This window comes from Polychytrium aggregatum (genome assembly GCF_025602895.1).
Source record: "Polychytrium aggregatum strain JEL109 chromosome Unknown BJ171scaffold_8, whole genome shotgun sequence".
Lineage (NCBI taxonomy): Eukaryota > Fungi > Chytridiomycota > Chytridiomycetes > Polychytriales > Polychytrium > Polychytrium aggregatum.
In genome coordinates this window covers 1,061,252-1,084,792 of record NW_026516210.1, presented here as the reverse complement: position 1 = coordinate 1,084,792, position 23,541 = coordinate 1,061,252, and the positions used below count along the sequence as shown (strand labels likewise).

Genomic DNA, 23,541 nt, shown 5'->3' with positions numbered 1-23,541 from the left:
ATCGACCCAAGAGGGATCCTCCCGAGGAAGGTGCGCCAACTTCAACGATCACACCCAGCATGGGTGGAGCCTCAGACCATCGGAGTGGGACCAGTCGACAAGCTGCTGGACCTGATCACCTTTGAGCAACAGAAAGCAAGACAGAAGAACCACGAGGACACTGACGGTGGAGCGGATTGCAGGCCACCACCAATCGTGTCCGACACCACGTCGGATGGGGAGACCAGCATTGACGAAGCAGTCTCGGATGACGACGGGGAGTCGCTCTGGTACCCACATCGAGAGGTGCTGGCACGACTGGAGCGACTCCGGCTGACCGACGACGACTCAACAGACCTGAGCTCCGAAATGAGCTCGGTGCCAGACTGGGAATTGAATCTGGAGAGAGATCTGGACTTTTCCTTCCTCACCAACATCGACGACGACCTGCCCAGCCACGGATGGGATTGGCAGAGCGACCAGAGTGTCGACTTGCTCTCGGACACAACACCAAGCATCGATCTGATCGACGATGCCGATCTGAGCCCGGACCTGGTCTCGGACGACGACCTCGGACTCGGAGACACACCGTTCCCAACGACCAGCAGGAGAGGCAGCCTTCTCCCCACACCGAGCAGTGACAGAGCGACTGGGGCGCTCAGGGCCACGAGGCCACGACAGCGACCCCAACGAACAAAGCCGTGGATGGGCTTTGAGGAGATCCCGGAGAGGAGCTCCCATGGCCAGAGAGAAAGGGTCCCCGAGTGGGACCTGGAGACATGCGAGTCCCTGTGGGACCTCTTGGAGGAAGTGTTCACCCGCATGGCTCGCCGTGTGGGCTGGAGAGTCGGCGAGAGCCGCAACAGGGGCGTGTGAGCCTGCTTGTACGCCCACTGCCGGGTACCGCATGGTACTGATGGCTTGTTGAATATTCCTGAATATACAACTATTGTAAACAAAAAAAAATTGCACCCTTGGAACTTGATACAAGAGCGCAGTTCGGGATTGATGCTGGCTGTACCCACAGCACCGCAGAGAGTGTTCCATATGATCAACATGAGAATATCATCCAGGCAGGATTGATTCCATCATCCATGCAGGACTGATTCCATCATCCAGGCAGGACTGATTCCATCATCCATTTTCTCTATATTCAAACATCGCTACACTTGTTGGCGCACCCTGATGTGAGCAACCACCATCCTATTTAACCACGGGCCGGCAAAGCGAGGGCGTGAATTCGTGAGCCGCCCGAGTTCCCCGAAACAGATATTGCGCCAAAGGCTCGTGAAAGCCCTGCCACTCCCTCGGTGTTGGAGTAGCGAATCTTGGACAGCTCGCCCATCAGTCGCTCAATCTCGTCCCTCGAGGGCACGGCCTCGCTCCTCTCTTGAACCGCCAGCACCATCTTCTTCTCGGCCTCGTGGATCAACTTGTCGGTCTCCAGATCTTTGAAGCTCTCACTTGATTGGCCAAGAGAGGCGCCGCTCATGCCCGAGGCTTGTGCGTCCTTGCTCAGGATCTCGAGATACTCAAGCAGCGAGGTGTTGAAGGGGATGATGCTGTGCTCCGTCAAGTAGCTGGCGAGTCGACGGCCGACCTTCCTGATGCTCTCGTCTGCGGCTTGGATTTCCCGCAGCGACTCCTCCAGCGTCTGGATGGCTTTGCTGATGGCGTGCTCTTTCGCCTGCGCCTTGGCTAGCTGTCGCTGTGCCGAAGGACTGGCGATCTCTCTTGATTCATATCGGACATCCCAGTCAATGTTCATGTGCTCTCGGAAGGAGTGCGAGCACGTTCGACACTGCTCGCGCACCATGATGGGGCTGAAGCGCAGTCTCGGGTCTCCTATACTCTGCAAGTGTATGTCCGCCAGGGTGCAGCGAGGATTGCACTTGACGGCATAGTCGATGATGCTCTGTCCGCTCTGGTCCTGCATCACCTTGGTGCAGCTCTTGTTGGTGCAGACGGTCATCGAGTGGGACAGCTTGTACTTGACGGGGATGTTGAGGGTCGTCGTCAGGGTGCGCTTGGCCTCGGCAATATCGGCCCGGGTCGACTCCAGGAGAGACCGTTGCTCTCTGATCACCTTCTCTGTGGCTTCCTCCAGGTTGGTGACATGGGCCGAGAACTTGCACAGCTTTATGAAGCAGCGCCGAGTGCTCAGGAGGAACACGGAGCTTTCGGTCTCGCAGGGCTCAATCTCGGCAATGGCTTGGATCAGCTTCCGAGATGTCTTGGTCGATTTCTCCCACGAGGAGCGGAACTGGTTTCGCTCAGTGTCCGAAAACTCCATCTTGTGTTTGGCAACCAGGAAGCGGAACGCCTCGTTGTCGATCATGAAGACGTTATTCGCAATCGGAATCTCGACCCCGGACTCCCGCTTGATCTCCTCCAGCAGCGCAGTCAAGCTGGAAATCGTGTCGCCATTCCGGAAAAAGGAGCTTCGTGAATGCGTGAGCATGAACATAACATTGTTTGCACAGCGCTTGTGCAGGTTCTTGAGCAGCTCCTTGAAACAAAACTTGAACGGAATCGTCGTCCGGGTCACGTCGGACTTGAGCAGAAGAAACACAGCACTGATGTTGTCGTAGTGGGAGAGATAACCGATGATGTTTTCGACGTTTCGTCGGTCTTGGTCAAAGCCCCGGGTGTCGCCCAGTCCGGGGGTGTCGATGATTCTGATGGACACATGCCGACCCGAATCGAGCTGCGTCTCCAGGATGTAGGTGCGGGGGCTTTGTGTTGAGGATCGTCCGACAATGTGCTGTTCATTGTCGGTCGTCGATTCTGGCCAGAGACCCGGGCGGTTAGTCAATACTGAGGGGCAGTGCGAGGCAAAATGCGACTGCGACTGCTTGTTCAACACAACAAATCGCCGAGGATCTTATGCGAGCCTACCGTGGGTCGACTTGAGTGTGAGATTGCCTGATTTGAACATCGTCCCGTGTCCCGTGGCCTCAAAGTCGTGCAGCGAGAACTGCGTCGGGATCATGATCTTCATATTGCCTTGATCAACGCTGTCGATGTCGGAAAAGCTCAGGTAGTTTGCCAGTGCATTGATGAACGTCGACTTTCCAACGCCCGTCTCGCCAAAGACCAGGATCACGGGTTCGGAGGCGGGTGCATGGTGCGGCGCCGAGGTTGAGGGCGAGGGCGAGAATACTGAGCGAAACCCGTCGATGCGCTTCGATGCCATGCCGGGATACGCTACGGAGCTCGTGGTGAGGATGCCGGACAGTAGCCAGAGCGACGAGGTTCCTCTGGGCAGTCTTTGGGCAGCTGTCTCATGGCCATTTCTGTCGGGTGAGGCGGCTGTCTTGTCGCTGCAAACTCCCAAATGTGGGTCGCTGTGTGACTTGCTTGGCCATGCCATCTATCTTGTTGCCGCTTCTTGCGAGGACTAGTGATCGAGTCTTGCTTCTGTCGCGGCGCTCGCACCTTGACTGGCCATGGGACTCGGAAAGTGTCAGCCCGGGTCCCGAGAGGTCCCACAGCATGAGCTCCCGCCAGCGACTGCGACGACATGTGCCACCGTATCTGAAACATGTGCACCCCAGACGTCGCTGTGACCGAGCCACACCGCCGGGAATGGGTCAAAGATGAAACACAAGGAGTCGACTTGACCTCCTCCGATTGGCCAGACATCATATCGAGCGCTGCTTCGAGATCCGGATGGCATGGGATCGCACAGCGGCCTGACAAAGCACAGCGTTGGGTCGAGCCTGGGGTGAAACCGCGGCAGTCCGCCACCAAGCGAGTCTCGGTGCGACTGACAGTGTTGGGAGGCATCAAGGGTCGGAATACTACTCACGGACATCGAAAGCGCCCGACCAGGGTCCGTCATCCGCCCGGAGCGGCAGATGAGCGTCTCATCACCCGAGTTCAGAGATCTGAAGCCAGGAAGGAACTGTCCCGTTTCTTTCTGGACCGACTGTATTTGTGGCTGGAATAGATATCAGCACCCGCTGGTGTGTTTATGAGACGCCAAGCCGTGAGAGAAGGAACTTGGGAGAGCCGAAGAGTACGAGGCTCTGTCTAGGAGCGTGAAAACTTGAACTTGGAGAAGAATTCTTTGACACCGACCCTGGGTTTATCGTAAATAGGGGTGTATGGCGCCGGAGGTCTTATTGCCGGGGTGGGCAGCTGCGCCTGGGCAGTGCCAGCAGCACCAACCAACGAACCGTCGTTCAGTGGCTGTGGTTTGACGGTGCGCTCTTGTGAGCCTATTCCATTCTCCTCGGTGTAGTCCGTGGGCAGGTCAAAGCTCTTGAAGAACTGGCCCGAGAACTCCATGTTCACGAGCTCATCCATCAGCTTTTTGATGTCGTTCACACTTGGAGCGAAAAACATCTTCATCCGAATGCCTTCTGAGAGCACCTTTCGCTCAGTGACATAGATAGCCTTGAGCTCTTCCAGCCCTTTGATCTTCTCCTCTCGGGCTCCGACATCACCACCGAAGGATTCTCGAGCGTCTTTGATCAGATGGTCGAGATAGTCCAGCATGGCATCGTTGTAGAGAACGATGCCGTTATTCTTGACAAACGCAGAGAATTTGGCGCTGATTTTCATGATACGCTTCTGCTCTTTCACCAGCTGCTTCTGATAACTCTTCAGCTCCTTGATGGTTGCCTGGACCTTTGACTGGCGGTCCTTTTGTTGAGCGATTTGATCCTTGATATTGGGGTCGATGACGGACTTTTTTTGAAACACGAGCTCCCATTTGATGTGCATGTGCTCTCGAAAGCTATGGGTGCAGCGGACACAGTGATCGTTTTGCATTTGCGCGCAGAGCGCGAGTTGAGGGTCGCCGATCGTTTGAACGGGAACCCTCTTTAGATAGCATGGCTTGTGGCATCGGGTGATGTAATGGGTCAAGTTATTCCCAAACTCATCTTGAATATATCGGACGCAGCCTGGGTTGGTGCACACGGTCGTGGGGCGATCGATCTCGCGCTTGACGGGGGTGTTCACCTTGATGTTCAAAATCTTGTCGAGATCTTTCACGGAATTGGCTGCAGTCTGCAAGGTCATGATTTTGTTTTCAATGTTGCTCTGATTTGTCACGATCATGGCGGCAACGTCGCCCAGAGGCTTGCAAAGCTCGAGGACTTTGTCTCGAACCAGATACAGGGTGGTGGTCTGTTGGGTTTCATGAGGCGTGAGACTTGAAACCACGTCGAGAAGCTTGCGACAGGCGCTGGAGGACATTTCCCATGAGATGAGGAACTTTCTCTCTTCCTCTTCCTCGAATTTGACCTTGTTTTTCGCCAGCAGGTACCGATAGGCTTCATTGTCGATCATAAACATGTTTTCGTTCCGGAGGAAGATGGAGACTCTGGAATCTTTCGAAATCTGTTCAATGAGCGGCAGGAGAGAGTCCATCGTGTCTCCAGGGCGGAAGTTGGTGCTCTGGGCGTTGGTGAAGAGGAAGACCATGTTCTTGACGCACTCGCGGTGCAAGCTCCGCAGCAGCTCCATGACACAGAATCGGAAGAACGTTGTCAGGCGGCTCTGGTTGGGCTTCAGGAGAATGAGGATGCCGTGGATTTTCTCGTAGTTGGCAATGTACTGGATGATGTTGTCCATGTTTTTCTTGTCCTGCTCGACGCCTCGGGTGTCGCCCATGCCAGGAGTGTCGATGAACTTGACCGTCACAGGCTCTCCGTTGCTGAGCTCGGTGTCGAGCACGTAGGTGTGTGGGGACTGAGTCGATGACTGGCCCTGGCCCCGGACTTCGTTCTTCCATGCGGAATCTGAGTCAAAGTGGACTGCTGGCTCAGGGGATAGGCACGTTCACATAACCGGCTGCACGCACCACCGAGTCGATGCACACAACATTGCATTCGTCACCATTGCTGGACCGGATGACTTACCAGCGTTGGATCGGAACGAGAGTTGTCCCGACTCGATCAGCTTTCCGTCGGTCAGAGCCCCAGGCTCGAAAACGTAAAAACTTGTGGGGATGAGGTTGATGATCCGGTCCTCTCGGATCTCGTCGATGCTATTGAACAGCAAGTAGTTGGGCAGGGCGTTGATGAAGGTCGATTTTCCGACTCCTGTCTCGCCGAGGATCAAGAGCACAATCTCCCGCCTGGGGCCGGAATACGGTTGGCTCGGATACGGGCTGATAACATGGTGCTCGATGACCTCCACCGTCGGCATATTGGCAGCAACCATGATGCCGTTGGAGTTTGAAGGCAAGTACCGTGCGTGTCTGCAGTGCGCTCTTGGGGCAGGGTCGAGGCACCCGATTTTAGAATCCCTAAGCTGACGGAGGACCGGCAGATGCTGGGCTCGCACGCCTTGCCGCGAACGAAACCAAATCTGGACGATGCGGGAACACCATGCGCTCTGTGGCACGACGGCGGGGCTGAGACTGGCCGACCCGGCATTGCGCTTGGCTGGGTGCCCCTGCCAGACGATCCTTGTGTTCTCCTGTGGCACCCTGGCCCACGAAGGGTGATCGAATCTGAGACCAAAGCCGCACCAATCGACGCCGTCCTCGCGTACCACGTCGCACGATGCCACATGTTTCATGTGCGCGTGGGCCCGATGCGCCGTCCGTGGGGGTGCGGGGCCGATGGGCACACAGGGTGGGGCCCGCTTGTGTTTCAGGATTGATGCCGACGCTGTGTGCCCCGGGCGGAGGCTGCAGTGCGACGGCCGCGCAGCCTGGCGCTACAGCACAGCCCGCTGGGACACGGCCGAGCCAGGGCTGTGTCTGGACCAGGGTCGCACCGATCGACGGCCTTTTGGCATCTCGTCGCACGGCGTTTCAGCACACCGGCGCCACAGGCTGCCGATGTCCCGGGCGATGCGATTGGCCTGCGACGGGGTGCGCACGGCCATTTTTGGTGTTGGGGATACCCTTTCGGGAGGCACTTGCTGGCGGGCGGGCGGAGGAGGAGGGCAGCCGCATCACCGATCCGCACGGCGCATCCTGTCTTGGTATATCAGAGACAACCGCAAGTCGTTCGGCTAGCAGGTTACTTGCTCCCACACTCCCAAGCGCTTGCAAACATGACAGCCCCCCAGAGCGATCGCATCCTGGTCATCACAGACCTGGCTGGCGAGCAGAGCGACAAGGTCGTTCGAATCCTCAGCGATCTCCTCCATCCCGCTCCGCAGAAGAGTAAGCACACATGTCATGGTTCTCGCTCTTGAGTGCCCGAGCCATCCCATCTGCTCTTCTTCCGCACTCACACTCTCGTTGCCCGGAAACAGAATCAGCTGGGTTCTTTTCCAAGTCCAAAGATCGCACCGACGCCTCAGAGACCAAGGCAGTCAACTTCGAGATGTTCGCTATGCAAGAGCCACCTCGACTCCAGTCCATTCATCCCATTCAAGAGCAGCTCCGGCGCATTCCCAAAGAGAGCAGCTTCCGAAAGGTCGTGGTTGTAATCCAACAATCGCCATCTCCCTTCACAGACTACTGGGTCTCCCAGCTGCTGCTGTGCTGGCCAAGAAACCGAGTCGATAGCCTGCTCTTCGCAGTCGTTAGCAAAGACCGCTGGACCATGAAAAAACCTGCAGAACGAATGATCGAATTCGCTCGGGCGGCACGCACCGTGCCCGTGATCCAAGTTGAGTCTTTAGAGGACTCTTCGAAGCAAAACATGCACTTCTTCCGCATTGCTGTGCCCAGCGCCGGCACAGGAACCTTGTCGAGGAATCCGAAGCAGAGTGTCACCACCCTTGCCGCCTATCTGGCTGCCGACACCCACATAGCGTTCCAAGACATCCATTACTTCATATACGTGCGTCGGATCCTCTCCAAAGGGCAGGGCCAGCTCGCCATCCTTGATTCATCGCACGAGCAGGGACAAGAAACAGGGGCGTCCAACCTCAAAGCCCATCTTGAGATATTGAAGAACCACATCAGAGACGCAACCATCCTGAACTCTGCGTCTGTCTCGTACATGGAAACCCTCCTGGGATCACGAACACCCACTGCAGGCTATTCAGACCAAGAGTTACCCCAGCTCAAGTTTCGACTCGAGACAGAGAGAACTGTATACTCAGATTTGTCGCTTCCATCTGTTTCGAGCCATGCCACCGCAACACCTGAGGAAGTAGCCAGTATCCTCGAGGGCATTGCGTCGTCTCTGGATGATCAAGAATCACTCCAAGGTGCCCCACCTAGCAGTTTCATCAACGAGCAACCCGGTGATGTACCCGAAAGGTCCGTGGGCCGGTATTGATCAATACTATAGTCAGCAATCCTTGTGCTGCTCTCTGCCTCACCAGCCCCCTCTGACTCGCGCTCATTTCGCCTCGACAGCTCGACTGCCCAAGATACATTTTCCGGCTCCGTAGTCGTGGGTGATCAACCAAAACACCACCAGAATCAGCTTAACATCACAACAGGTGTGCAACTGGACTCGATTGCAGGCAGTGTAGAATGCTCGTCCCCGCCTCCGTGCCATAGCTAAGTCAACTAATTGCTCTGAGTCACCCAGATAAGCAACCTCATCCAATTGTAGACTCATCAAAGTCCCAGGCCAAGAAACCCGCTGTCCATCAGCAATTCGACGACTCTGACTTTCTGAACCTGCCCTGGAACGGCCAGGATGTCAATATCCTGGTCATGGGAGAGACCGGTGTCGGCAAGTCGACCCTCATCAACGCCGTCGCCAACTACGTCAGTTTCAAATCTCTGGAAGAAGCCTGTGCCTCCTCTGAGATTGTGGCCCTCGTGCCAACAAAGTTTGTTCTCTACGACCCCGAAACATGCAAGCCGACCGAGATCAAGACCGACGATAAATCCTTGAAGGTGCCTGCTCACGGTGAGTGTGCCGCACCTCCATAACTCTGTGCAGTCGTCGATGGTGCTGATCCGCCATTTGTTCCTCGCCCAGCCGCGCACGCCAACGAAGTCTACAAGCAAGGACAGTCGACAACGCAGCATCCCCAGTCGTACGTGTTCAGTGTATACGACGAAGACAACCTGCCAACCAAAATCAGGATCATCGACACCCCAGGCATGGGCGACTCGCGAGGCGTCGAGACTGACAGACTCAACATGCAAAACATCATCCGATGCGTCACCCGCGTCGGCAAGATCCATATGCTAGTCATTGCGCTGCCCACAAACCAGAGCCGACTCACGGTCTGGTTCAGATTCTGCATCATGGAGCTGTTCAAGTACCTGGACCGTGGCACCGTGGAGAACATTGCGTTCTTGTTCACCAAGGCCCGGTCGACAGCCTTCCGAGTGGGCGACACCATTCCAAACATGAGACAGCTGTTTGACCAGATCAAGTCCCAGTCAGGCGTGGACATCCACCTGGACGACACCAACAGCTTCATCATCGACAACGAGGCATATCGCTATCTCCTCGCCAAGGACAAGGTCGAGTTCTCTGAAGGCGAGGTTCTCCAGTTTGACGATTCGTGGCACAGATCCTCGATCGCATGCCGCAAAATGGTCAGGGTCGCCCGGGGACGAAGCCCAAAGGACTTCAGGGTGACTGCCCAGCTCGAGGCCCTGAGGACGTACATTGACAGGGAAATCCAGAGCCTGGTCGCCTCCGAGGGCACCGAAGAGTCGCTGAACAAGCAGATCAAGGAGCACGAGGATGGCATTCGTGCCGTTGAGCACACAATCAGTTATCTGAAAAGACAGAACAACGGACGGCTCGAAATGACGGCAGAGTTTTATCCCGAGGGCACCTTGGTTTGCAACCACATCGACTGCACGGACTTTAGGGTGCTCCCAAGCGGACAGTATGTGATCAAACCGGAGGCTCATCCAGCCTCGCCGCCTGCATCGAAGACTCGTACTTTGAACACAAAGCCGACTCCATGCTCGCATGGAAAGAACTTTCTGGAGAAGAAGTATATCAAGTGGCGCACCCACGTTGTCGAAGAAGACACCCTGAGCGAAAACATTCAGTCTGCCATCAGCGTCCAGCAGACATTCATCGACCAACACCGCAGCGCAATCGCGGCTCTCAAAACTCAAATCGAGCAGATTCGAACGCACCGATCACAGTCGCTCCAGCTGCTTGCGCTGAGCAATCAATGCCTGCACCAGCACAGCGTCGTGGTCAGAAACGAGACCTTCCTGGACGTCGACGACTTCCAGGTGATCCAGCAGCAGGCCGTCGAGAACGGCGTGGTCAATCTCGCAAAGCAAAAGAAGCTCGAGTCCGTCCGCGATGCCTACAAGAGGGAACAGCAGTACCTGTCGCAGTCGCCGGAGCATCAAGCCAATCCGCAGACTCTGGACGAAGTGCTTGGACTGCTCAAAGCCAGCAGTGGAGAAACAGAGCTAGACCTTGACAAAGCCGTCCAAGATTTCCAGAAGGAAATGGCAGAGTTTGACTGGGAGGCCAAGCCGACTCCTAAATCTAAGCCAGCCACAGCCCCTGTCAATGAGAGCGGAGATCTCCACGACGATGCTATCAATACTTTGCCTCATAAAATACAACCGTCGGAAGCCGGATCGAAGGTCGATGTTTTCTCCAAATCGACAGCCGCTCAGACACCACAAAACATTGCAGACGATGGCATTAAAGTTGACGACGCTTCTAAAGAAGCTCTCCCTGTCAATACAAGCGATGCAACGCAACCTGGCGCGGCTGAAGATGCCGGCCCCACCCCTGACAGCCAACAAGAAACCATCGCATGTCCTGCCCCGGATGAATCGACCGTATCTGATAGCAATCCCACCGACTCAAACGATTTCGAACCTCGTGTGAGCAAATCTGATAGCAATCCGGAACCACAGCCGATCACTCCGGCCCAAGGAACGAAATTCGTTAAGGTTCCAACCCAATCCGATTCAACTGCGTCGCCAACGAACCACCATCAAGATGAAGAGTCCGATGCAATCTCCGAGAGCCATGATCCCATGCAGACCGCCGATGCAACGAATGCCTCTCAAGTCCAAACGCCTCATGATAATGATTGCAGCTCCAAAACCGCCGCCTCTCAGATAGCTGCCCCGACCACGAATCCATCCTCGGCCGAGACACCAACTCCCCCGCAAGTTCAAGTGAAAGACGCAGCTGAGCAGGCGAAAGTGACTGAGGATTCAGCCCAGCAAACAGGTGCAACCTACGCCAATAATGCACCAACCCATCGCGACAGTATTGCTTCTGAAGAGTGTCACGGAGCAGAAACCCACAATGCGCCTCAAGTCAACGATGATATTGCTTCCACCATTGATCAAGTTGCATCTATTCCGAAGCTCCAGGAGCAAGTTGTCTATGTCTCTGATAGTAGCATCTCGCAGACTGTCCCAAGTGATTGAGATTGCTCGCACAGACCTGTTGTTTTGTTGTCCCCGGATTAACCACGTTGGGTCTCAGCTGTTGGATTCGTATTCTGCTTGCCACTGAATAAACTCGTCGGATCGTATCCAAGCGCTTCTCATTTCGATCAGCCCCATCACGAGCACTTGCTTTGGTCTGTTTCATTTTCAATTGCGCATCCGTGGGGACAATCAGCCATGGTGCGACCTGATCTAGAAATACAAGATGCACCCCAAAGTCGCGCTCGATCATTTCGCCTGGGCTCGGACTCCCTTGGCCGACTTGGTCCAGGTCGCTGCGTGCCGAAGGATCCATGTAGCCATTATCACACACACCGCTCTGGTTCTAAGTTGTGACTTGCGGAGACGCCAACACCACTCGCAGCGACAAACCAGTATCAATATCACATCATGTATTGGCGGCACCGTTTCGGAAACATATATGAGGACGAGCTGGGCTGCGAGGACACATGTGGCGCGCCGGTGTGCATTTCTTGGAAGAGGTAAAGACATATGAGAGAAGCGAGCTCGCTTCGCGACGAAAGTGCCCTTGGCGGTCGCTACTTGGATTTCTTTGGCTGCTGAGGTGTAAGGTTTTGTCCTGAGCCTGGAGCTGGGCCCTTGGGTGATCCTGAGACCTTTGAGCCTCCTCCTTTGGTTTGGTCGGCCTGTTTGTTTTGCTTCTGTTTGAACATCGCGGGAACTTTACCGAATTTACTGATAAATGACGACTTTCCTTCATCTTCTCGAGATGCAGTAGGCTGGGGCGTTGCTGCCGGGTTCTTCTCCAAACCATAACCATCGGCTTGACCGTCGTCCTTTGGTTGTGTTGCATCATCCCGAGGCAGTTCTTGCTTTGCAGGGATTTCAGGGCTGGGTTCAGGCTGACTGAGTTCTTGGGTTTGAGATGGATAATGGTGGTGGGAGTTGAACGACTGCTGTCTCGTGAAGGTTGCATTTGGATGTGTTTGGGTTCGTGGATCATACATCGGATTTGCTGGAGTCGATGTATTCGTATACCGCGATTGCTCAAGTTCGAGATTCGATGGACCCCTTTCGATTTTGCCACGTTGCGACTGGGGAGCCACCGGGCCTGCGTAACCGCTGGCATGGTAGTCTGAAGCACCAGGATATGGTTGCCCTCCGGTTCCAGGACGGGGCTGCTGGTAGGCCGATGCTGCTGGTTGCGACTGAGAAGATGTTCTTGGATTATAGGCGTTTTGAATCTCTGTACTGGCATCCGAGCTTCCATTTTCACGCATCCGGGGATAACCTTGATTTGCTGATTGCGAATTGTAACCACTGTATGACATTGCAACGTTGCTGGGTCGATAGTGTGGATCCAAACTTGGGGTAGAAGACGGTCGATACGAACCATGTTGAGTCACCCCCACTTGTCCAACGAGGCCTTGGTTTTGCATGGGATGATGATATGAGGGCTGCTGTTCGAGTCGCTGGCCCAATCGCTCACTTGGATAGTACTCAGTTGGAACGTGTCCAGCGGTATGAGCCGCTGCTCCAACAGTACCCACAGGCTGGGCAGACGGGTTTTGAAGCAGTCGCACCTCTTCACGATCGCCGAGTCTCTCGCCCGCTACCCTATCGAATCGGCTCAAGAATGGACCGCGAGGGCCCTCGAGCTGCTCCATGAGGTTCCTGATTTCATTGATGTCATGGACGCGGTGGGTAGCTGCTCCGGCTTGAGAAAGTAGTCTCTTCTCATTATCGTAGTCATGCTTCAGGCGCTCGAGGTTGCGGAGTCTTTCCTGGTTGGGCACACCATTTTTGAAAGCCTCCTGCTTGATGATTTGGAAATCGGTGGCATCAAGCAAGGTCTCGTTTCGAAGGACGATACTGTTGTCCCTCAAGAAGGCACTGCACAGAGCAATGAGATTCAGATGCTTGGCTTTCTGATCCTCCACGCTTCGTCCAATAGCATTTTGACTATCAATATCGCGCGTAGTTTGATCGATCGTCCTTTCGAGCTGGGCAATATGGCTTGCAATTTCACTGCTTTCTTCGCCCTGTTGCATCTCGATTGTGTAAGTGACATTGACCATTTTTTGATATCCTGCGCCGTGGACACACGTTCGCTGAGCTTGTGGGTTGTGATATCCCCGGGAACGATTGTCAACGGAACGGCGCAGGTCCTGGTACCCGGTCTTGGTTATCTTGACTTCGACGCAATCCGGGTGGCTGCAGACTTTGACGCCATTGCGATGATAAACAGGAACGAGACTGATATAGACAGACTTGAGTTTCTTCAATTCGTCGATATCACGATGAATATCATTAATGATGGTAGCCAGTCGGTCGCGCTCTCGAGTAGCACGCACAATCTGATCGTCGTAATTAAGGATGGGATCCACTTGTGTGTTGAGGAAATCACGAACAACCTCGAGCTGGGCTGTTTTACTAAAGTCTTGAGGAGGCTGTCCCTGGGCCAGGGAGATGAGCCGTCGACACTCGGAGGCGGAGCGGTTCCACGACTCGTTGAACTTTTTGATGTCCTCCAAATCATATATAATCGTATCTTTCGCAAGGAGATAGCGATAGGCTTCGTTGTCGATGAGGAAGGTGTTTTTGTCGGTCAAAGGGATGCTGATTCCAGTCTGGCTCTGGATCTCGCGGAACAGTTCGTTGAGGACTGGAATCGTGTCGCCCGCACGGAAAGAGGTCGTTCTGGCCTTGGTGAAGAGGAACACGATGTTCTGGATAACGTCACGGTCCAGGTACTTGAACAGCTCCATGATGCAGAAGCGGAACCAGACAGTGAGCTTGCTCTGGTTCGTCGGCAGGGCAATCACGACGCTGTGGATCATGCCGACCTTGGAGACATACTTGACGATGTTGCTCATGTTCTGCTTGTCTGTCTCGATTCCGCGACTGTCACCCATGCCGGGAGTGTCGATGACCCGGATCGTGGACAAGGCGCCGCTCTGGCTTGGCACTTGGAATGCGTAGGCTTGCGGGTCCTGCGTTGTGGATTGGCCAGGAACCTGGTACTCATTCCGTTGAAGTCTGGCCTGCATATCTGATTGCACCCGAGTTTAGATATGGTCAGTTTCAGGCGGTCGGACCTCCATACCAATCTCAAGCCAATATGCGCATGTGTGGTAGTGCAAACAAACCCTTGCTTGCAAGCGGAACCGAAATGTTCTTGGTTTTGATGGTTGTTTCCTGGTAGGTGACGGGATCGCAGAGCACGTAGCTCGCCGGGATGAGGGTTACGGGTTCGTTGGCTTTGCAGGCGTCTCGGAGTGAGGGGAAGGTGATGTAGTTGGCCAGAGCATTGATGAGGGTTGATTTGCCGACTCCGGTCTCGCCCATGACCAGGATGTTGACGTCGCTGCTATTCCACACGCCGCCGACCGGGCTGACACCGCTGGCCTCTAGCCCTTGGTACAGGCTGTCGTCCGATCTCCACCACTTGAGAATCTCTTGAGGCCTTGGGGTTTCCTTGAAACCATCTGCTCCAAAGTTGGAAGCAGGGCTCAAAGAATTCCCGCCACGACTGACTTGGGGGTCACTTCTGTAGGGCACATCGGATGCGTGTCGGGCAGGACCACTGGAAAGATCGCCGTGCGGTGAACTCCAACGCTCGAATACGTCTTGCACAGGCCCCATCAAATCTTTTTCGATCGAGCTCCCAGGTCCTGACGAAGCTGGATTGTCAAGAAAAGAATTCGGCAATCTGTCACCAGACCCATTTAATGGGGTGCTCGTTTGAGGCACGGGATAGCTCGAACTGCCCCATTGGTGGGTTTGTCTGTCAATAGCAAGTTGAAGTTGATCTCTAACGAATGCTTGTATTTTGATTTGAGCCATGACCCATTGAAGTTGCTGGTGGCTGGCCGCAGACCGATCGTGAGTATCGATGTCACGATAATATTGCACCATACCGGCGAAGAAGGCACTGGCGTTGTTGTTGAAAGCAATCAAACTGCATTTGGCCAGATCGTCGGACAGGCGCTCGACGGATGAATGAAATGGAGAGATTGAGCTCTGGCTCGCCTGAGGTTCCCAGAAAAGTTGCTCGCAGTTGTAGTAGTGCTCGACTCGGTTGCTGACAATGTATTCAATTGATTGCAGATCTTGGGTCGGTTCGTTCTCTGCGAAGATTTGGTCACCGGTATGATAGGCTCGTGTCTGTGGCTGTCCGCTGTTGAAGCCGGCACTCGAGCCTTGGTCTGTGATCAGTTGGAACCACTGTTCATATTTTCTGTCGCGAGCGTCAACTGGACGAAAGTAGAACCCCTTGGTGGGAGGACTATCCAAGAGCAGCGGCGATGGACCTTGTCCTCCAGCATCGAGTACAGGGTTGCCGAATGCAAAGAGCATGACAGTCGGGGGATTCACTTTCGGGAGACATGCCAACACTTCAGTGATCCAGTATCGAGCGAAGGCATCAAAGGGCGCATGAGCAACCAAAGCTATTCCTTTGAGTCTGATTCTCGGCTTTCTTATGATGTCTTGGATAGCCGTGGCAATGTAACTCGGATTGGGTGCATATTCTTGGCGCACACCAATGTATTCGACACCCAGGCGGTCTGGTCGTCAGTCGCCAAGGAAATCGGTTAGCCTCGAGTGCTGGAAAAGGACAATATGTTCGCAGACGGAAGGGAGCCATAGCATTACCACGTTCGCGCTGTATCCCAGGCAGAGCATAGAAGTGATCGTAAAAGGCATTCAGTTGCTCGTTCGGGCAGTCAGTGATGACAAGCACCACGGACTCTGCCGCAGCACCGGAAGCCATGTTGGGGATGGAGGTGAGTGAAGAGGCGAGGAGAAATTGCGATCGGTATCTACAGAGATCAATATATAGGTGCCTGTCGGGCTGTGGGCCGCCCCGCCATGGAGCTCCTCGGAGCGTGGAGTTGCCCGATGTGGCTGGCGACGCGACACTCTGAAACGACGAGTTCCACGAAACACGCCTCTGTTTCAGGCAGAGGACGGAGGCACTGTCGGTGTGCGACTGCCGCCAGGCCCCATGCGCCTGTCAGACACCTTGGTTTCAAAATCCGAAACCAAAGGAGCAAGGCCGCGCTGTGGCGCAGGTTGCACACGGACGCCACAGCGCGGGTCATGTGGCATCCGGGTCGCACGACCTGCCAAACACGGCAAACTGCACCACCGCGATTCCGAATCGAGGCACTTGTTTCGGGTGGCCTGCACAGCTGGATACCCCCCCATGTCGGACCCGAAACACAAGCCTCCTGCGGCCCCGCGCCCGAGTGTGCCCGTCGCCCCTCAGAAAGGAAATGCTCACCGTGTCAGCGCCAATCCGCCGTGCTCACAGTATATATTTGTTGAGCTCCCTCGCCAGCTCCTGCTCCTCCAGCGCAAAAATGGGTTGGACTTCGTTCCAGTCGCCGGCGCCAAAGCCGGCCGCCCCTACGTCGGGCATGGCCTCCAGCCAAGCCGACGAAAGCTTCGTCTCCAACCCCAAGCAGTCTCAGGCCAACTTTGGGAGCGTGAGGCGCACCTTGACCATCTTGATTCTCGGAGAAACCGGTGTCGGAAAATCCACGCTGATCAATGCGCTTGCAAACTATCTCATATATGAAGACTTGTTCACCATCGGACCCGATGATGCGCTGACGCTGATTCCGACCAGCTTCTTCCTGTACGAGCCCGGAGAGCTGAGCAAGCCCATCGAAATCAAGTCCCAGAGACTAGCGCTGAACTCAGCCGCCACTGGCGGTGGACGTAAGTAGTCGTGGCGCACCAGGGCTGGGTTCTGCTTCGCAGGCTCTGCGTGACACGACATCTGCATCGCCTGCTCACGCTGCTGCAATATGCTACCAACAGGGAGCGCCACAACCAACGAAGAACACACCACCGGCCAGTCCTCGACCCAACACCCGCGCACCTATGTCTTCTATGCCCGTCTCATCAATGGAGAGCCGGTGCAGGTGAAGCTCATCGACACGCCTGGAATGGGTGACACCCGTGGCGTTGAGCAAGACAAGAAGAACATGGACCTCATCATCAACTACCTCGCAAACTACCCTGCCATCAACGGCATCCTGATGCTTATGAAACCCAACAACAGCCGCCTCACCACCTGGTTCCGCTTCTGCATCAAGGAGCTCCTCAAGAGCTTGCACAAGGACTGCGTCAACAACCTTATGTTCATGTTCACCAACGCCAGAAGCACCCTCTACCGCCCAGGCGACACGATGCCGGCCCTCAAGAGCCTTCTCGACGAGATCAAGCGCGACTCGAGAGTCAGCATTCCAATCACCAACACGAACGTCTTCATGGTCGACAATGAGGCCTACCGTTTCCTGCTCGCTCGTGGAAAGGTCAGATTCACACAAGAAGAGGTCGACGACTTTCGCTCCTCCTGGATGCGCTCCTCGAAAACCTGCCGCAACATGCTGAACACCATCGCCGGCATCCCGTGCCAGTCCACCGACAAAACCGTGATTCTCTACGAGGTCCGCCAAGTCGTCCTGGAGCTGTGCAAGCCCCTGGCCGAAGTCGCCGCAATGATCAGCGCAAACAAGAAGGCCATCAACGATCAAATCACTGCTCTGGATTCAAACCAGCAGAGTATCACCGATCTGCAGAAAGCTTTGACCATTACCAAAAAGGTTCCACACAGAAAGGAGCTCCCGTATCCAATGACTGTATGCACTCACGAAGATTGCGTCGAATATGTCCAAGGTGAAGATGGCATTGCTATGCCAAACTATGTCACAGAATGTCATGCCCATTGCTATCTGACCCAAATCAAGGTCAAGGCCGTTGGTGATCCACAGCTCGCCCAGTGTGCGGCCATGGAAAACAACGTGTGCATAAAATGTCATCATGAGTTTACAATCCACATGCATATCACCTACAAGCTGGAGGAACAGTCAGTCCAGGTTATCAACCAGAGCTATCAGCAGCAAATCGCATCTGAACAGGACAATGGCAGGAAAATGCAAATGACGCTCAGTGCCCTCCGCAGCACCGTCCGGGAACTCGAGGACGAGGAGAAGAAGATCATGTCGATCAGCGCCCGGTTTGCAGTGTTTGTCAAGGAGAACGGCATTGTCCTCTACAACGATGCCCTGCTGGACTACATTGATCACCTGATCAAGGACGCAAGAGATGCTGGAGCCAAGATCCCCGGGGCCGGGGCCATCCAGCAAACCCGAATCGACAGCCTCGAAAAGCTCAAGCTTGTGTACGAGAGTGAAAAGAAGCTGCTCACCGAAGGCATCTCGAGACAGAGTTTTGCGGTCCCCACGCCTCAAGACATCTTGGTTCTGATGGACGAGCTCGTCAACCTCAAACACAATGGCAGGTTCTTCCAGAGCTTCAACCTCCCATCCCCAGCAAAGTTCCGCACCGCACCAGGCATGATGCCGAGCCCCAGCCTGCCTCCCATTCATTATGCCGGAAATCATCATGAAGATGTCTCTGCGCAATATGTCTCATCTGAATATTACATGAGACCAACTGCGCCTCGCTCCAATCAACGGATGCGAGAACACTCCCCTCATCGCAATCCGTTCCGCAACTATGATGATCCGCAAGACAGTGGTGCTTATAGCGCCCAGCCTCCTCAGGCACAGTATCACCGGCCGCGTGAGCCACAGGGCCAGCCGCCACGCTACGGGGGGCCTTCCTCGGTCTATAGCCAAGGGCCACGACAGTATTACCACGAGCCATATAGGCCGCAATATCCCCGGCCAAACGGCTTTGACCCATATAGGCCGCAAGATCCCAGGCAACATGAACACCGGCCATATGAGTCTCCTGACTGGAGGCAAAACTCCCAGCAATATCAACCTATGTACGATCGACCGTTGGAGCAGCAGCAGTATCCACCGCGATATCCACCGGAACCACAGCCGTACCGATCGCAATATCCAGACCCCCAATGGCAGCAAGACACTCGACAGTACCGGCGCTATCCAGAGCAATATGCCCAGCCGCAGGGTCAGCAACACCAACCGTATCCATCACAGCCGCATCCACCACAGTCGTATCCACCACAGTCGTATCCACCACAGTCGTATCCACCACAATCCCCAGACATACGCGGGAATCAGCCGTGGCACCCTCAGCAGGATCATCAGAGGGGTCCACAAGGATATGAATATGCGGGTCCACTTCAGCCTGAGCAGCAGCACTATCCAGACTGGCAAGCACCCCCCCAGCAATATTCCCGGCCCTTCGATCAAGCATCGACCCGTCCCCCATCCATCACCCGTTCTTCCTCGCCAACCTTCGGCCGCGCACCCAGTCCTGATCCCTCTACCTATCATGTCGGCGCGCCAACTTATGGCGACGCGGACCAGTTCTCTGTCGTCCCTCAAACCCCGAGAATCAAGGAGGACAGAGGATTCAAAAAGTTTATCCAAAAGTTCAAGAAACTGTGATCCTGGATTCAAAATCGATCCGATCGCGAGACCAGTTGAACTCAGACGTTGCTGCTTGCAACTCTTGGCGTGCTCTCCTCCATTTCTCAGCCTTCCTCCACCTCACTCTCTGCTTTCTCCATCCTCTTCTCAGTATGTACGTCACACCGTGGTATAGCACCCTCGGTCGGCCTCATCTATTATTTGGACCCAATACTGTGGCCAGGGTGATGTTTCATAGTGCTAGTGCAATAAAAAATGGAACACCTCGGAATTTGGCCGTTGGTGAATGTTCTCACTCAACACATCGCACGCTGGGTATGGCCGTTCATTGATGTGTTTCTGGATCTGAATCAAGGGCGGTTTCTCGCTCAGATGGCTCCCCGCAAGCGACTCGAGAAGGCCGAGTATCTTGATATCGATACACCACGGAGCATTCCAGAAGGGCCAGTGGATGCACCACACCAAGAGATTGCCAACCAGGACAGGAAACAATCACACGACTTGCCCACTGGAGCGTATGGAAGCTTGGCAGGTGTTAGACATCTGATGCCAGGAAGTGACTGCCCCGTTTCTTTCTGGATTGACTGACTTGGCTTGAGAAGTACACAGTCCATCAGACACAGTCCCAGCTGAGCCCCGCTGAGCCCCGCTGAGAATATGATCCACACTCGTGGATATCAACCGCACTCACAGCGCAACTACTCTGCGAGCCCCATGGAGACGGCAAGATGCCTTGGTTCCCCAGCAGCTCCATCGCTCCGTCAATCCGCTGGGTATTGCACCAGTGTCGCGGCGGAACCGTCTCCATTCCCCCATCGGCCGCAGCACCCGGCCCACACCGTCGCACCCAAAGCCGGGGCCCGTTTGAAGGAATGGACGTAACCCAGCAGCCAGAAACCGACGCCACACGACAACAAAGCACCAGCTTGGTCATCGCGAATGCGATTGCTCCACCAGACTCGCACGACCCACAAAAATGGAAGCGTTCTCCCCCTTGGTTTCACCTCTTGTCATGTCGTTCCACTGAGCTGCGGGCCGTGCGACAGCAGCCCAGTTCCCAAGAGTCCAGCCCAGCCAGGATACCCCCCGACATGCCTCCCGAGCTTGTCCGCTGACCCAACCTCCCGCTCGCCCAGCGACGTGCATTGGCTCCCCAGACTCGCCAGATCATCCCAGCAACTGCCTGCGCTGAACGGTGTTGCCATGACCGACAATCTGAATGCGACTGTCCGAGAGATCGCTGCGCTCACCAAGCTTGTTTTCCAGGGCCCCGTCCACGAACTTGTGCGCACAGCCAACACTCTCTTCTCGGGCGTCCAAACTGTCCACGAGAACAAGCACACATGGAAGCTGCTGGCCAACCTGTCCCTCGGCATTCTCAAGGGCCTCATCCAGTACCAGGGGAGCGACAGCACCTTTCCCCAGAAAGTCACTCGTCTGGCCTGGATCCACAACCAAGTCCAGCAGCTCTCCACAATCGAAATCGACGGCTGTCTGGCTGTCGAGCGGATATTCAAGGCAAAGAGCGTGCGGGTACGACTCGAGAAGCTCTTCCAGGAATTGGATACGCTCTGGCAAACCACGGCCCTGGCCCTCGAGATCAGCGACGCCAAGCTGGCGACTCCTGAGCAGCTCTCACAGGCTCTCCACGAAGACGAGGCGTCGGAACGGGCCCGCATTAGCGAAATCAGAGACCTCGTTGGCAACAAATCCATCAGCGTCTTTGACGAGGTCGACATCCAGATCCATAGTGCCCAGGACTGGCAGATTCGCAAGGCAACGGACGCCCTGTGCAATCTCGCCAACGAGGACTGTGCCGTCGACAATGCCACCGAGGAGGTGGTCGGGCCCCTTCTGAGTCTGCTCAAGGAACACTCCATAGCCGCTCGGTCGATGCAGCACGAGGAATGGCGAGTCTCGAGTCGACAGATTGTCCGATGGTCCCGAGACCCCATCGCCAGCGGCGGCTTTGGCAGCGTCTATACGGCCCTATACTACGGCTCGGAAGTTGCCATCAAGCAGCTCTATGGCGCCTACGACGAAAACAGCATTGCCGAGTTTCGACGGGAAATCAAGATATGGCACAAGCTGAACCACCCAAACATCCTGATTCTGCTCGGCGCATGCGATACCGTCATGAAGCCCTTCATGATCTCGCCGCTGATGAGGCAAGGCACCCTGCGCGACCATGTCATGAATCCGACACGGCCGGTTCCTGTCGAGGAAAGGATCCATCTCATGTACGGCGTGGCTTCCGGAATGTCGTACCTCCATGGCAAGCAGATCATCCACGGAGACCTCAAGCCGCTCAATATTCTCCTGGACTCGAACCTCCGAGCCGTGATTTCGGACTTTGGAATGGCCTACACCAAGCGCACCTCTAGCTCTCTGCGCAGGGTGCGGTCGGGCCAGGCTGCCACCGGGGGCACCCAAGGGTATATGGCTCCCGAAATGCACGGAATCGGCGTTGACATACCTTCTGCGTCCACAAAGAAGACCGATGTCTATGCGTTCGGCATCACCCTCTACGAGGTGATGAAGGGCGGCCCGGCCTGGGTCACCGGGAACAACACGGCGTTGCTCCTCGACCAGATTCTGTCCCTGCTCACATTGGGCCGCAGGCCAGCAAAGCTCGACTCGACTTCAGGGGAGATCTGGGGTCTCATAGAGCAGTGCTGGAGCCAGAACCAGCTGCATCGACCAGTCTTCCCCGACATTGTCAGCGGTCTCCATGATCTCCAGTCAGAGCACCCAGTGTCTCACCGTGAACACGAGCCGAACCCTCGGCCGATGCAGCAGTCCCCCGCGGGATCAGCATGCCAGCAGCCAAGCCCAGAGGCACCACCACAACAATCAAGTCCACACCCAGCACCCCAACCCGGGTCGGCTGTATCGGTGTCTCAACCCGTCTCAGAAGTACCTCTCCAGCCCCAAGCCACTGCCTCGGCCAGATCCAGACCAACCTGCTCTCCAGGGTCGGACCAGTCTGACCAGTCTGCTCAACCTTCCCGGCAAGTTGCTCGTCCTCCTCGGCCCACGATCGTTTCTCCCCCTGCAACGACTCGAGCGTCAGGTAGCTATCTGGACTCGCTCGGAGGCATCGATGCAGATCTGCTCGCCAAAGCAAAGCAAGAAGATCCCGTCGCCTTGCTCCAGATCGCCAACCATGTTCTGGACCAAGATCTCGCAGTCAACCACCAGTACTGGAAAGTTGTCGCCCAGATCCACCAGCGTCTGGGTGGCTGCAACGACCACCACTCCCGCTTCCATCTGGGCTGGATGTGCTTGATCGGCGCAGGCGTGCCCAGAGACAGCACCAAAGCATTCCAGCATTGGCTGGCGGCCAACACCAAGTCCAAGGACGCCAACATCAAGTCCGTCACGGGAATGCTGCTCAAATGGTGCTATATCGCTGGCCAGGGCACCGAGCAGAGCTGGGAAAGGGGCTACCGATACTGGTACACCCACAACGATGTCCGAGGCGCCACCCCCGTCCACAACCAGTTCTTCCAATGGTGCTACCTCGGCAGCTTCTCGAACCGGTTTTGCAAGTTTATGCTCGCGCAGAGTTACTTGCACGGAATCAGGTCCTTTCCAAACCTGGAGGCCGCTGTTGGCTTGCTCACCAGTCTCATCGAGGAGGAAAACTACGAATTTGCGTTCATCGAGCTGGCCCGCTGCTACTACAGCGGACTCGGCGTCGCCAAGGATCACGATGTGGCGGCGTACCTGTACTATCAGGCAGCGGAGCTTGGCAATGCCTGGGGTCAGTTCAAGTTTGGCCAGTGCTTGGCCGATGGAATTGGCGTCAGCCAAGATATCGACCAGGCGGCAGTGTGGATGCTCAAGGCTGTCGAGCAAGGCCATCCTGAGGCCATTCGCTGGGCCGAGACTTCAATTCAGTAGCCACGAATGCTGAAAAATCACGGTGATCTGGACAGCACT

The 23,541-nt window shown here is 55.4% G+C and overlaps 6 protein-coding genes across 6 annotated transcripts; 3 read left to right on the top strand and 3 right to left on the bottom strand.

Moving 5' to 3' along the window:
- Positions 1-1,097: 1,097 nt before the first annotated feature.
- Positions 1,098-3,460, bottom strand: BJ171DRAFT_494780 (uncharacterized protein). Its single transcript, XM_053110045.1, has 2 exons — positions 2,878-3,460; positions 1,098-2,766 (listed from the first exon to the last, which is right to left on the bottom strand). Exons 1-2 carry the CDS (start codon positions 3,350-3,352, stop codon positions 1,187-1,189), a joined length of 2,055 nt encoding a protein of 684 aa, XP_052969494.1. The 5' UTR covers positions 3,353-3,460; the 3' UTR covers positions 1,098-1,186.
- A 501-nt stretch (positions 3,461-3,961) lies between these two features.
- BJ171DRAFT_596946 (uncharacterized protein) lies at positions 3,962-6,338 on the bottom strand. Its single transcript, XM_053114715.1, has 2 exons — positions 5,853-6,338; positions 3,962-5,750 (listed from the first exon to the last, which is right to left on the bottom strand). The coding sequence occupies exons 1-2, from the start codon at positions 6,154-6,156 to the stop codon at positions 4,015-4,017; spliced, it is 2,040 nt and encodes a 679-aa protein (XP_052969493.1). The 5' UTR covers positions 6,157-6,338; the 3' UTR covers positions 3,962-4,014.
- A 2,110-nt stretch (positions 6,339-8,448) lies between these two features.
- Positions 8,449-11,515, top strand: BJ171DRAFT_494776 (uncharacterized protein; the record flags this gene model as incomplete). The annotated part of the gene is made up of 2 exons (XM_053110044.1): positions 8,449-8,765; positions 8,838-11,515. Coding segments are annotated over exons 1-2 (2,594 nt in total), but the record flags the coding sequence as incomplete, so codon positions are not given.
- Positions 11,516-12,103: 588 nt separating this feature from the next.
- BJ171DRAFT_566188 (uncharacterized protein) lies at positions 12,104-15,992 on the bottom strand (the record flags this gene model as incomplete). The annotated part of the gene is made up of 5 exons (XM_053113393.1): positions 12,104-12,538; positions 12,769-14,270; positions 14,368-14,706; positions 15,139-15,786; positions 15,875-15,992. The coding sequence occupies 5 exons, from the start codon at positions 15,990-15,992 to the stop codon at positions 12,491-12,493; spliced, it is 2,655 nt and encodes an 884-aa protein (XP_052969491.1). The 3' UTR covers positions 12,104-12,490.
- A 602-nt stretch (positions 15,993-16,594) lies between these two features.
- On the top strand, positions 16,595-18,429 carry BJ171DRAFT_640357 (uncharacterized protein; the record flags this gene model as incomplete). The annotated part of the gene is made up of 3 exons (XM_053115764.1): positions 16,595-16,901; positions 17,052-17,306; positions 17,394-18,429. Coding segments are annotated over exons 1-3 (1,551 nt in total), but the record flags the coding sequence as incomplete, so codon positions are not given.
- Positions 18,430-20,799: 2,370 nt separating this feature from the next.
- Positions 20,800-23,502, top strand: BJ171DRAFT_579153 (kinase-like domain-containing protein; the record flags this gene model as incomplete). Its single annotated transcript, XM_053113944.1, has 3 exons — positions 20,800-22,314; positions 22,511-22,669; positions 22,753-23,502. 3 exons carry the CDS (start codon positions 20,800-20,802, stop codon positions 23,500-23,502), a joined length of 2,424 nt encoding a protein of 807 aa, XP_052969489.1.
- Positions 23,503-23,541: the final 39 nt, after the last annotated feature.

Bases quoted from the DNA above. Each gene is read 5' to 3' on its own strand.
- BJ171DRAFT_596946 (XM_053114715.1), bottom strand. From the start codon at position 6,156: ATGGTTGCTGCCAATATGCCGACGGTGGAGGTCATCGAGCACCATGTT. The intron at 5,751-5,852 runs GTAAGTCATCCG...CCCCTGAGCCAG, and splicing joins CTCGTTCCGATCCAACGCTG to CAGTCCACTTTGACTCAGAT.
- BJ171DRAFT_494780 (XM_053110045.1), bottom strand. From the start codon at position 3,352: ATGGCATGGCCAAGCAAGTCACACAGCGACCCACATTTGGGAGTTTGC. The intron at 2,767-2,877 runs GTAGGCTCGCAT...GTCTCTGGCCAG, and splicing joins CACACTCAAGTCGACCCACG to AATCGACGACCGACAATGAA.